The 12,905-nt window shown below is 39.2% G+C and overlaps 1 protein-coding gene across 1 annotated transcript in view; it reads left to right on the top strand.

The window, feature by feature from the left end:
- Positions 1–5,990, top strand: part of LOC310920357 (uncharacterized protein) — a gene marked incomplete at its 3' end in the record, with an annotated part of 58,567 nt that extends 52,577 nt beyond the window's left edge. The window contains exons 5-6 of the mRNA XM_083880269.1: positions 4,202–4,334; positions 5,856–5,990. Of these exons, the coding sequence (XP_083736395.1) occupies positions 4,202–4,334; positions 5,856–5,990 (268 nt within the window). The remainder of the gene's footprint in view (positions 1–4,201; positions 4,335–5,855) is intronic.
- Positions 5,991–12,905: the final 6,915 nt, after the last annotated feature.

The following is a 12,905-nucleotide window of genomic DNA, read 5'->3' as shown; positions in this document are numbered from 1 at the left end:
GAAGGAGCAATTGAGCAGCAGTCTATGAAAAACATTTTATTATACTGAAGTGTCTCTTATAGTAGAAATGAGGTCCTTCTCAAGTAAACAGGGAGATGTACAGTATCTCAAGCACCTAAAAGCAAGCACACCGAACTGCTCACTGAGAACTTAGTGCATGGTAGGGTCTCTGCTATTTCCCTCTTTTGAGGGTCATTTTTTCACCACCATGTGGTGGTGGTGATAGAAGGACTGTAATTTTCTGCAGCTTATATAAACAATTTTTTTTAAGAGGATGATATCTGCTGGGCATAACCCGGAGGACAAGCATCATCTCTTTTTCACGATGGCAGGTGAAAGCATACTTTCCTTTGCTTGGTCTGAGTGGATTTGTAACCCTTGCCATGTGTGCAGTACTAAATGAAAACAGTGTTCACTGGATAATAATGGTGCTTTAAGCTAGTAAAGTTTGACAATTTTAAAATTATTTTTCCCTGCCTAAATCTTTCTTTTTTGTCCCCTGAAAGCAAGAGCAAAAATCTGAAACATTTAGCTGATTGTGATTTTTAAAGTGCTATCTAGAAATCATGTTTACTGACACATAGGTGCAATATATACTTCTGGTAAACAGAACCAGATCATTTGCATTTCAGCTCATTTTTTCCAGCAAGGAGATTTTTGAAGACTTATAGAGTTGAAAAGAGCAGAGCAGGCAAAGCAAGGGATTGTATTATCCATCCCTTTCACACTCAGCACGTGATGTTTTTCTGAGAAGTAAGAAATTTGTTTTCCAAAGACATTGTCAAGTTCACTGAGATTCACTGACTCCTGGTAGCAATGTAAGCTTGAGACAGCAGTGACAGGCTTTATTTCAGGACATTGCTTATCGTACAAAATAAGCTTCCTTCAACTGGAATGATGTCTGAGTTACAGCATCACCATGAAAATTAACAGACACATTGATCAGTAAGTGTGCAGGATTTCTGATCATGCACATACAGCTCCTCTCAGCTTTGCTGGTGATACTTTCCATAGGTAGCTTCTGTTTGAGGGGTTATCCTGCAGCTGAGCACCCCATGTTCCCTCTCCAATCTTCTAGTCCTTCCAGGAACTGCAGAGAGAGCAGAGTGCTGCAGCAATATTCGGGCACTAATTATTTTTGCCAGCGGGAGCTCGTTTTGGCCTTTGATTTTGAACTGACAGTTAATAGATAGGGCAGTTTCAGAAGTGGGTGTGTTTTACAGCACTTGGCAAATGACTGCCTAAATCACAGGTACGGTTTGCAATCGCAGCGATATAAAACATCTCTCTGTTTACTCTCTTTATTGAAGATACGTATTCACAAAGAAGATATATTTTTTCAATACAATGAACAGTATTTTTGCATTGATAAGGCAAACTTTATGGAGAGTAGTTGGGTAAATGCTATTATCATTGCGTTACAGGCAGCAACTGAGTTTGTATTTGGCTGCACAAGACGTATGCCTGCCTATGGGGGCGGGGGGGTCAGGGGGGCACCCTGAGGCAGCCCTGTACAGGGTAGAGCCTAAAGTATGGACCAGGGCAGCTGGAGTGTGCAGGGACCCATGGCTGTGTCTCTACTGCAGGAAAGACTAGGGACAGGGAATAAACCCTTGGGGCTGCTAATACTTGTTTTGCAGTCTGGCACTGTTTTGTGTTGTCAGAACCAGTTTTGTTTTCCCCTCTCCCTAATGATAGCCTAAGATGTTTTGCACCTTCAAGGCTTCTGTTAAACCCCAGATAATGCAGCCTATAGTCTGCATTTTGTACTGATAAAATGTAGTTTTGATGAGTTGTGACACTGCCATAGTGTTATTTAAAATGCTCTGAACTGAGAATAATACACAATTAAATAGTGTTTATGCAATCAGACTATGAGGCAACCACAGGCGACCAAAGGGAAACCCTTGACCAAACATTATGCAGAGTGATGAGGCAATGCCACACAGCTTGAACTTTATTTAGCAGTGTGGGTAAGGTCCCAAACCTTAGCTTGGTGTATCTGAGCTGATGTAAGCTGCTGTCTGCTACTATGTGTGGTATCTGTGGTTATTTTCTAGCAGTCATCTCATGATCCTGTGTGGGAGCAAGAAGTGAAATTAAAGACCTCTGGATTTCCAACTCTTGTACTTCCTCTCCAGAAAATGCTGCACTGCAATACAGTAAAAGAGAAAAAAGCCCCTAAAGAAGGTGAAATTATGGTTCCTGATGACACTGTTTCTGTTGTCTCATCAGTTCAGTGGAGAATTGCAGTAGAGCAGGAGTAATTCCTCTCTCTGGAGCCCCTGGGAGCTCTGACTTTATTTGCAGTAGAAGTTGGACTGAATTCTGAAGTAATAAGGACTTTAAGTCAAATGCATTACTAAAATTATGTTCTACAGATGCATGAGGGATTAAAGAGTTTAAAAATAATGATTTACTCAAGTCAGCCTTGAGGATCAAAGCTTTGGCTTCAATGCTGTCTCAAGGTGGACTGTAGTATCTCATGGAATAGTTTCATGGCTCAGTGCAATACAGAAAATTTGGCATTTCAAGCTGTCAACAGCATGGATTAATAAAGCATTTACAGTATCTTTTAAATTATTATTGCAAGCCAAGTCTCATGCTCTTCCTGAGTGTTGCTGTAAGTATTTGTTTCTGAAATGCACAATTTTTTGTTTGTTTAGGGTTTTTTTTTTTTTTGTTGTTTATTTTTTTAGGAAAATATCCTTGAAATTTGGACTAGGCGATTAAAACCAGCAGGAAATGTATAAGAGAATTCTTGGTGGTCTAATAAGGGATTTAGAGACTCCAGCAGGGGAGAAGTATTTTATAAATTTAATATGAGTGTAAATAGTATTATCTCTGTTTTGCAAATGCAAGAACTTATTCACAGCCCTTAAGCTTTTGTGTTTCTTTTCTTAGCTAACTACATCATGCCCCTGTCTCCAGCAGAAGGGCAGGAAGATGCATAGAAACTGCACTTCTTAGCTGGGATTATCTCATAAGGCAACCTTAAATTTTGGCAGCAAGTCAAAGGTTTACAGCACATCAAGAAATGAAACATGAGGACAGTTCATGATGCTGCTATCAACTCTCTCTCTATCAACGTCCAACAAGCAGAGGTCAGAGTAATTATCTCCTAGTCACTTTTGGGGTCTTTGCAGCAAACGAAGCACTCAGACTGTGCTGTGGAAGAGCACTGTAATGCTTGGGTAGTTCTGGCACAAGACAATTGCTCTGCAAGGCTCCGTGGCCCTTTTACAGCGAGCTCCTGGCCTGCTCTCAAGCTTGGGAGGAAAGGATTTGATGGTCAGTGTGCCTGGCTCCTCTCGCTGAGCCTTTTCCAAAGTGGGAAATATCTTATTTGCTTCCCTGCCATGTGCCTGTTGGAGCAGTTCCGATCCTCTCAAATGGGCCTCTTAGGAAATTGATACAGTGAACGCTGAATACTTGTACTTTGCACAGGTTGGGTGCCTTAAGCAGAAGGTTCTATTGACAGACCAATGGAGTAATTGAGAAGGGTTGTATGGGTAAAATTAACTGCTAACTTCTAATGTAAATATGAGCATTTAGACAAATTGAGAAAAAGGGCAAAGTGACTACCTAATTATTATGAAAAATGGTATTCATGTTTTGTACAATTATGGCTATATTAAGCCTATTTCAAGCAACTAATATGCAGATCTGATTCAGAAGAGATTAATTGGTGATATGAACACTTAAGCTATATAATTTACTCTGATTGAAGAGGCAATACTAAAATGTGGCATTAGCAGATGTTGGATGAATTTTTGCTCAGAATCCATTCACTGAAAATGCTAGGTAAAGCTCCCTTTATTCTAAACTATTAAATACTCTAATTTCTGGATTTGACTTGCATCTCTGTTTTGTTTTTTTGAATTATTAGTCAAGAGTCGTTGCTGTGGCAATAGCCAGTTCTGTGATGAAATGAAGCACATTCCAGATTCAGCTGTTAAGGTCTGTATGGGGGCCCTTTGGCAGGCTCCAGCAGGGTGCTTATTAGAAAACACCTGCCCCTTTCTGTTTAATATTCAACACTGTATTTTGTTCTCCACAAACTCACCAGTTATCATAGGGCAAGTCTCTGGGCACTCCACTAGTTGCTGTGAATAATTCACTGCCACTCTTTTCACCCTAGAACAGAGAAACTGTGTTTTGTGTATCCAGAAATTCCCTAAATCCATATTTTCTGAAATAGAAGAGAAGCTGCAAGTCATCTCCTTAATTCCATTGAGAATGAAATGGTTAAATACATTGTTCACTCAAGATCATCAGTTCTGATCCAGAACCAGAATTTCATCCACACTGTGTGGATGCCCCTGAAAATTGAAGTAAGGGAAGAAGTAGACAAATTACTAAACTGCCCTATCTCAAATACACATCATAAAGCCTGAATATGATTAGAGTTCAATTGGAGGCCAACTCTATGTGTAGTAGGGTATAGTTCAGTTTCATTTGCCATAAGCACAGAAATTGCACCTGGATGCCAGTATACATGCTATGCAAATTTACCTAAATGCTGTAAAGTCCTGGAGTATTAGCAGAGCAGGATCCTATAACAACTGTGTCCAAAAAGCCTAACTATGTGCAGCTAACACAGATATTAAATTGAATGCTTCTCTTACTATTATAAATGGCTGCTTTGCTGTCTTTGTCAGCAGAGTTGTGGCATTCATCCCATTGCTACGAATAAGAATAAGATGACCATCTGCATTTCTGCAGAGTGATGGCTACCCAGAGTGAGTTCAATAAAAGAAAATTATGGCTTTGTGCTTTGCTACAGCCGATAAATCACAAGCAGGTCTTGCACTGAAGCAAAAAATGAAAAATAACATTATGTGGCAAGACTCTTTATAGGGTACCAGCTGAGCAGCCACTTGAATTGTAATACCCCCAAAATGAATGTCATGCAAGTGGTAAGTAATGACCTGTTCATGAGGAGCTGAGCACATTGGGTTATTAGGGACACTGGTGGATACATGTCAGTGATGCTGGTGATTGTGTGAAACAGCAACAACACATATATGCCAGCTTTGAGGGTGTTTTCCATTTTCTTCCTTCAGAATAAATCTTTTCAGTGCTAGTTCAGCATATCATTCCTCTCCCTTTCTGTGACCTGGAGTCTTCTACAACTGCCTGTTCCTTTGGCCTAAAGTACTGTGTCCTGGAAATCAAAGCTGGTTAAAAGATGGCCTCAGGGACTCCTTGGAGGTGGTATAGACCTTCTTCTTGGGGTTTGAATTTGACTGGGATTCTCTCACCACATATATCACTGTAAAACCTCCAGTTGTCTTATTTCTGAAGTAATAAAAGCCTTTCTCATTGGTGGGGACTCTAAAATCAACTGAAACCTAAGCAGGAGTGTTTGGTCTCCCAAATCGGTTCTTCCTAAAGGCAGTTGATTTTCTGGTCATGTTTCCTCTTTCAGCTTACTTCAGAATCAGTGGTTAAGGTTCTAGTAGTTTCTTCCCAGTTTAGTTATCCTGAGTAAGAAGTGCATTACATGCATGTTTTGCAAATGAACAGAAATATGTGCTAAATGAAGATAGAGTAAATATCATGGAAAGTGGGTTTCTAAGTAGAGTTTTGGCTGTTATCTCATAAATATTCATTGATGTCTACAATATAGTAAGGTGTTTTCAAGATAGTAGTAAACTAAATTATCATTTAAAGGCTATTTGTAGCCGTTTACTTACAATAATAGGTAAACAACTGCTTAAAAACAAATTCTGTTCTGAATTTAGTAGGAATAGCTTAAGGAGTCTCTGATCAAATCAGGTGTAATACAGATCCTACTGTGGCTCCAGACATGCAGAACTGCACTCCCATCTATTTCTTTTTCAATTTTACAGTCTCTGCCTAAACACATGGTGATTGTCAGTCAAGAAATGCCTCCAGGTGGATTTTCCCAAAGGACTCAGCATGGCGTCAATGGGAACAGTGCTTTAGAAAACATCAGCTTGAACAAATATCGAAAAGCACAATAATCACTAAAATTCAGTTATCTAGAACACTATTACATGCACTGTGGGGGGAATGGAAGAAAATACGTTTTTGAATCTGAGATTATTATTCTTTATTGCTAATTAATAAGCGTTTGGGCTGTATTTATTCTCTAAAGGTCCACTAGATGTCAGCACATATCTAGGATACCACAACCGGAGCAACAACCATCTGGTAGTAAAAAAAAACCCTCTGCCCTGGAACGATGTCATTTAGACAGCACATAGTCACTGGCTCGAAGTGCTTTGTTTGACTTCATAAAGATTCTGGTGCCCGCACTGTAACAGTGACTGTTTTGGCCATCAAAACAGGGGGATTTTATGCACGTTACTTTTTGTTCTTGTTTTGCAAAATTCTTTAATTGCCATCTCCATTTGGTCCATTGTCTTTCAGGAAGAACTTCTCATATGAAAGTCTGCCAGGTGCAGCTTTATAGTAAGGATGGCTAATGTTTTGCTTTTATTTGGAGATTTAATGGCCAAACTTATTTTAGACATGAATATGATAATTCTGTTTAAAGTGGCAAAAAATCTCAATAAAACTTCAGATATATTATTCATAGCATAATATGACATGAGGCAAAAGTCCCCACCCCATATGTATTACTAGGGTGTTCAACTCACCTGTATTTCATGTAAGAAATAATGAAAAAACCCCCCACTCTATTATGCATTCAAGCTATTTAAAATGCATAGACAGAGTTCACTGCTTGCACTATTTTAAAGTTAGATCAAAATCCTCCTTGATAAATTTTGCCACACAGTAGCAAGGATTAGTATCCAACCATATATATATTCATATGCCATGTATTCATTACTTAATATTTGTCTAGATCCAGTGTCAAAACAAAGAAGAATTTTGGTGATTTTGGCAGATAATTAATTTTTCTTAACCATCCATATCTTCAAGATGACTGTGTTTTGGAAACTATGACATGCAAACTGGAAGCTGTTGTTTGGGTTTTTTTCTAATACGGTGCAGGACATGTTCCTTAGCTATTTTAGAAATTCAGACCTACAGCTATTGCTAGCTGGAGCTAGGGGACATCATGTCACCACTGAATGAGGCTGTAGTGAGCTATAGTGCAACCCCTGCAGTTGACCAGTTATCAAGAAAGGGATCTGTGCTCCTTGTTCCACCCCATTTCATCAGAGACACTCAGCTGAAACATGTGGGCTATAACAACTAACTTACCTGCAGACACCATCTGGGCTGCTCAGTGAAGGGCAGGTACAGAGGAAGCCTGGGGATTGGATGCCTCAGTGGAGGACCTGAAGTTATCTGTGGTCAATCTGGGCCCGTAACATGAAGTCATTTGGCCCTTGGCCCTTGAGCCTCTATCACTAAACCCTTAATTTCTCTTTTGCCACCATGTCTCTGCTGTGGCAGTGGCACTGCACATATTCCTTGCACTGAGTTACAGACTCCTGCAGTCTCTGTGGTTCTGGGGAGCTGGAGTAAAAGCTGAGAGGCTTTTTGTTGGCTTGGAGTGGGTCCAGCCTGTCCTCAGATGTGACCTGGTGCGAGAGGTGTAATCTCATAGCAGTTGCAGCCATTCTATTTGCAGTTAGCATATTTTACTAAATCCTTGTCCCAGCATCTGCCCCGGGTCTGCAATGTGTGTTTTCAGCACTGCACAACATTCAGCAGGTTTCCAGGCTAAAGTGCACTGCAATAACTGGCCTCCCCCATGATGCCCATGTTAGTCAGAGCACCAGTCTGTGTGAGGAGGCGCCTCTTCCTTGCAGTATTTCAAAGCTGATAAAGTGCTGGCCAAATACAGGACAAGGAGAGACACAGAGTAAGGGATAACTGGGATTCAAGAGTGAGATCGAGTCTGCCACCAAATTTTACTCACAGAAAATAAATCCTGCTGAGCTAGAAACTTGACTGACCTTATTCACACTGTGCTTAAGGCAGGTTGCCTAGCAGCAGACATCTTAGCAAAATTTAGCCACAAACAATGTCTTGCTGTCTCACCTGTTAATAAAATTTAGGATGCATTGGAATTTCCATGCCAAAGGTGGAACACAGCCCCTCTGTATCTCACACAAGTAAAACAATGCAAACCTAGGTAGCCTGGCTTTATTGTTCCTGGAAAATGAAGACAATTTTGATTGTGCTTGACAACTCGCCTTTTTCTAATGTGAAATAAAGGAATTAATCTTGTTTTTAAACAGATTGCTCTGAATTCTGAGTATCTGAACAGGTTAAAAAATGCTGATAAGTGGGAAGGAGCTGAGGAGGAGTAATACTTGGTTTAAAATAAATTTCATTGTGACTACTTACTGATTTCCTATCACGTGAATGCTTGAGAAGTCCGTGAGAAAACTGGATGAATAAATGTGAGTGTTGGAGTTTATTAATACTATGTCTGCCTGGGATAAAATAAGTGATTTTTATAATTTTCCTGATTTGGAAACCTGATCCAAGTGGCTTTTTTTCCCCTTGGCATGACCCTGTGCCTTTCTGATCCAAGGCAGAGGCTGATTGTCAGCAGTGTTAATGAAGGAATGACAGTATCCCTTTAGCTGGCCATTGAGTGAGAAGAGGTTCAGCAAAGGGGAAGTGAACCTTTTCAACACGTTCAGTGTTCCCTATTACTATAGCATCAGCCAAGGATGACTAGGAAAATTTTTGGCTCACCATTGAGGATTCTCTTTCTCAGATTTGATCTTTCTCCATGGATGACATTTACTTCTAAGAAGCACTTCTTGGTTTTTCAGATTTTAAAACCAGAAAGACAAATAATGCTCAAGAATTTTAAGTCTGGTGAAAGATAGGATGGTAATTTTCAGTCTTAATGCAGTACCTGAAAACATTTTCATTTCTGTTTGGTACTAGAAGATGGGCTATGGCATCAACTGTGGAAGCTTGCATATCTTTGCTGCAGTCTATGCTGGGAATTAAAATTGGCAGATAATTTAGTTGAATAGCTCTGCAAACTGTTGCAATGTGATATAATATACACATGTACATTGTTTCTTAGTGTTGTGTTTTTGCTCATAAAGTAGCATACTCAAAATCTATTCACATCTGCCCCCATCACTTCAATCAGGCCTTCTCCTTGTGGAGGATCTGAACATTTTTACTTGTTAGCCCTTGCTTGGTACTCAAGTGTTGTGTTCAGCTTTGTCCCATTTTGTGAGTAATTGTTGCTTAAAAATAAAATCAAACCTGAGGTTTTCAGTCACTATGTTTTTCTCCTTAGAGCAGAAGAATATCTTTCTTCTTGGAAGAAAAAGATTGCAGCAACCGATTTTACGTGTCCTCTTCAGACGTTAGGTATAAATAGAAGTTATAAGCTGTGTGGGTATCTGTTTTGTCCAGTATCTAGTATCAGTTGTTTTTCCTGCTCTACTTTTATTTTTGCTCCTGGAAGGATCAAAAAAAAGATAATTTTGTAATACTTATTCATGATGGTGGAAACTGGTATTCAGTGAAATAAAGTACACCTTTCTAACAAGGAGGATAATTAATCACTGGAAATAATTTATGTAGAACGCTGTTGGGTTCTTGAAGATTTATAATGTAGAAAATCAGAATTCAACAACTTCTTTTGAAAGATTTGTCCAATTTCAATTGCACACAATTATTGGTCCCAATGCAGGAATTAGTAAATGGAAATATTATGGCTTTTAATATTTTGGAGTTCATTAATCATTAATCCAAAATAATCAGTTTATTGCTAAGATGAAGTAGTCTAATAACAGTGTCAGAATATGGTTCTTGCCTCTCAATGTCAAAACTTTACTAAAAGGGGATAACAGGATCAGAGATGTATTGATTAATTCTATACTGTTGTTTTAAATGAGAACATTTCTCTATGTAGATTATGTTGTCTTTCTATTTATATCATTTCACTGCTGTGTGACTCTTGAAAACAGGCTTATTTTCTCCAAGTAAGACTACTTTTATCAATTATCCCTCATGACCATATCTTTTTGGACAGGACTTTTTGGAGATGCAGTGCTGCTCTGTGTGACTATAAATGCTGAATCTTGGTGTGTCAGTGCAGTCAAGGGCTCAGAGCACTTTCATGTCCTGAACCAGCAGAGGAACTCTGCAAGCTGAGTGACTGCATTAGTAAACCCCTAGTTATGCATTCTGCAGGGGATGTGTAGCTTTACATCGTGATTCAGACAGAATGAAGCTGGCCATTAGAGTGCACTCGATGTTAATTGAAGCTGTGACTCATTCATTTGCATTTTTCCTTCCCACAAAGAATATTTAAGTAAGACTCTTTGCTCCTTATAAGGTCTTTAAATCTGTGTCTGGCTACATATTGGAGAGACTGCTGATCCCCGTGGCTGATCAGAAGATCTGGTATCATGGGCATGTACAGCAAATTGAAATCCAACTTGAAAGTTGACCAGGATTTTTGGGCAGCCTGCCTTTCTGCAGCACACTTGTGGGATATTATGACTGCTGGTTACTCTGCTTATCTTTGCCCAAGACCTACTCCTCAGTCAATTTAATCATCATGAACCCACATTGCTGAAGTAAAAGGCAACCAAAGACAGTTTTTCACATTTCTCTCTCTTTTTTTTTTTCCCCTGCTGAAAATTAACTAAAGAACAAGTTGCAGTGAGCACACCACTTGCCTTGTTACTGTAAATACATGCAGTGAGTGACTGTCTTAGGCTCCTTTTCAATTTGAATTGTCCAGGTACCTGAAAGATAGAAAGGAAAAAATTGCAGATAGCAGCAGAATTAGTTGTATGTTACCTAGCAGGCAGGGTCCAAATAAAGATCCCATCTCCACAAGGCAGGAAAGGGTTGGCTAGAATTCCCTAAATATGAAAGCCTTGAAACAAGAGAATGTCATTATAAAAGATATCCCTTTTTAATACCCTAAGAATAAAACATCCTATGGTGTTGTGTAGTAAGGACATAATTTTCAACCAAGTTCTGCAGTTTGCTTAAAGGTTTTTCACAACATTTTTTCCACTTTTCTATTAGATTCTAATGGACTATAAAAACTGGGGATTAATTTGGCCCATTAAATACTAAAAGATTAACACTTTTGTAATTTTTCTTACAATTTTGAAGTGAACTATATAGTTGCACTGCAATCATTCCACTTAATTTTACTTTTCATGTCATTTTTCTCCCAGCATTAATTTTGTCCCTGTTGCAGCATTCAGCTCAGGACATGTCTCACTGCAGTCCATTATCTGACCAGTCGAGCCTGCAGAAACAGGGCATCTTGCTTAATTGGAAAAATGCACTGATGCAGAAAAGGTACATGTAACTTCTTGCACCTTTTAAAAATGCATCATTACAAAGATGACAAACTGCCATTGGCTCTTTGATCTGAAAGATTTTCAGGAGCTGCTGGAGTCAGAAAGTAGAAGGACCGAAGCCAAAAATTCCTTTCATGTCATATTATGGAACAAATGTATAAAGAGTGACTGTACTGGGAAGCACCAGCTGAGAATTTTTAGAAGCTCTTCAAAGCCATCAGTGAAATCTGCTTTAAGAGTCCCACTTCATTCTCCACTTACTAGTGTTCTCCAGGTAGACTGCATTCCAGTGTGCTTCACAGAGTTAAATAATATAGCTACTTGGATAAATAACAGTAAAAGGAGTAGTCAGTCACAGCAAATTATAGAGTTGGGGAACAGCTGTTTTTCACCTGAGATTTAAAATCAAATGGCAAAATTACAGTGCATTATTCTACTCCACAGTGGCCAGAGAATTTTAGCAAACTCCACCACACCTGAAAGGTATCAAATAAAAAGTGAAATTAATCAGACAAGAAGAGTGGCTGGAAGATTTCAATGACCTGAGCCCTACTGACATAACCTCTGTTGAAAATGAACCTCACTGACACCAGATCAAATGTAATGTGACATTAATTTTCTTCTTTCTGACCTTGTTTAACTGAACGTGCTGGAGTACTTAGTTACTTATGCTCACATCAAGGACCTAATGTGAGAGTCCAGTGGTAGCCAAGCCCTTCAGTGGCCTGCCCAGTAGTGCAGTGTGTGAGCTTGGGCAGCTCATTCCTGGAGTAGGGTCCAAAGTTTGACATCCTTGGTGCTTGGCAATTGTGAACTGTTTTCCTTGATCCTAATGCCAGAGCAGGTTTCCAAGTCACCAACTGCAAAACCAGTGTTCTTCTGGAGGCAAAAAGAGCAAACTTCAACCTGAAAAATACAGTAGAAATAGCTCAGTTTACACCTACTGAGAAGTATGATAAAGCAGGTGTAGCTGATCAGCTTCTGTATTCTTAGCTCAGACACAAATCATAATCAGAGACAGTTTTAACATTTTGAATAGTGTGGGGAGAAAAAGATGGAGATACATACCATAATATATCATCTGTAAAGGTCTTGTAGGCATAGTCATCAACTGTTTAAAGATTTCACCATTCATATATCTTTTTTAACAGTCTGTTTCTTTCAGAACCTGTACACTTAATATTTGACACACTTCAGGCAGGGAGATGATACCACTACAATACCATATCCCAAGCCTAAAGAAACACAAATAATGCTATGAAAGTTGCACACATTCTACCACTGGCTCATTTTTTTACTGCAGAAATGTTGATTTAGTTAGATCCTTAGCTGTCTTTTCCCTGTAGTACCCTCAGCATACCAGTAACAAAAAGCCATCTGCTTTTTCCAGCCTCCATTTAACACCCAAGCAGGAGGAGTCATGCTGTGCCCAGCATTATTTGCACTCATGAAGAAGAAATGGGAATATGTTCAATACACTTTTTAGGGTTTGCCTAACAACTTTGGAAATCAGTGGCAAAATTCACCCTGATGTTAGCAGCTTGTCGGTATATATATTGCTCATCTAAAAATACCGTATTTAAGGTTCTCCTCATAGATTTCTCCTTCCACCACAATAAAACCCACAAGATGCACTCCACAAAAATTTGGAGG

Source organism: Zosterops lateralis (assembly GCF_965231275.1).
Source record: "Zosterops lateralis genome assembly, chromosome: 1".
Classification (NCBI taxonomy): Eukaryota; Metazoa; Chordata; class Aves; order Passeriformes; family Zosteropidae; genus Zosterops; species Zosterops lateralis.
The sequence above is the reverse complement of the archived record's forward strand: the minus strand, read 5'-3'. Positions and strand labels throughout refer to the sequence as shown.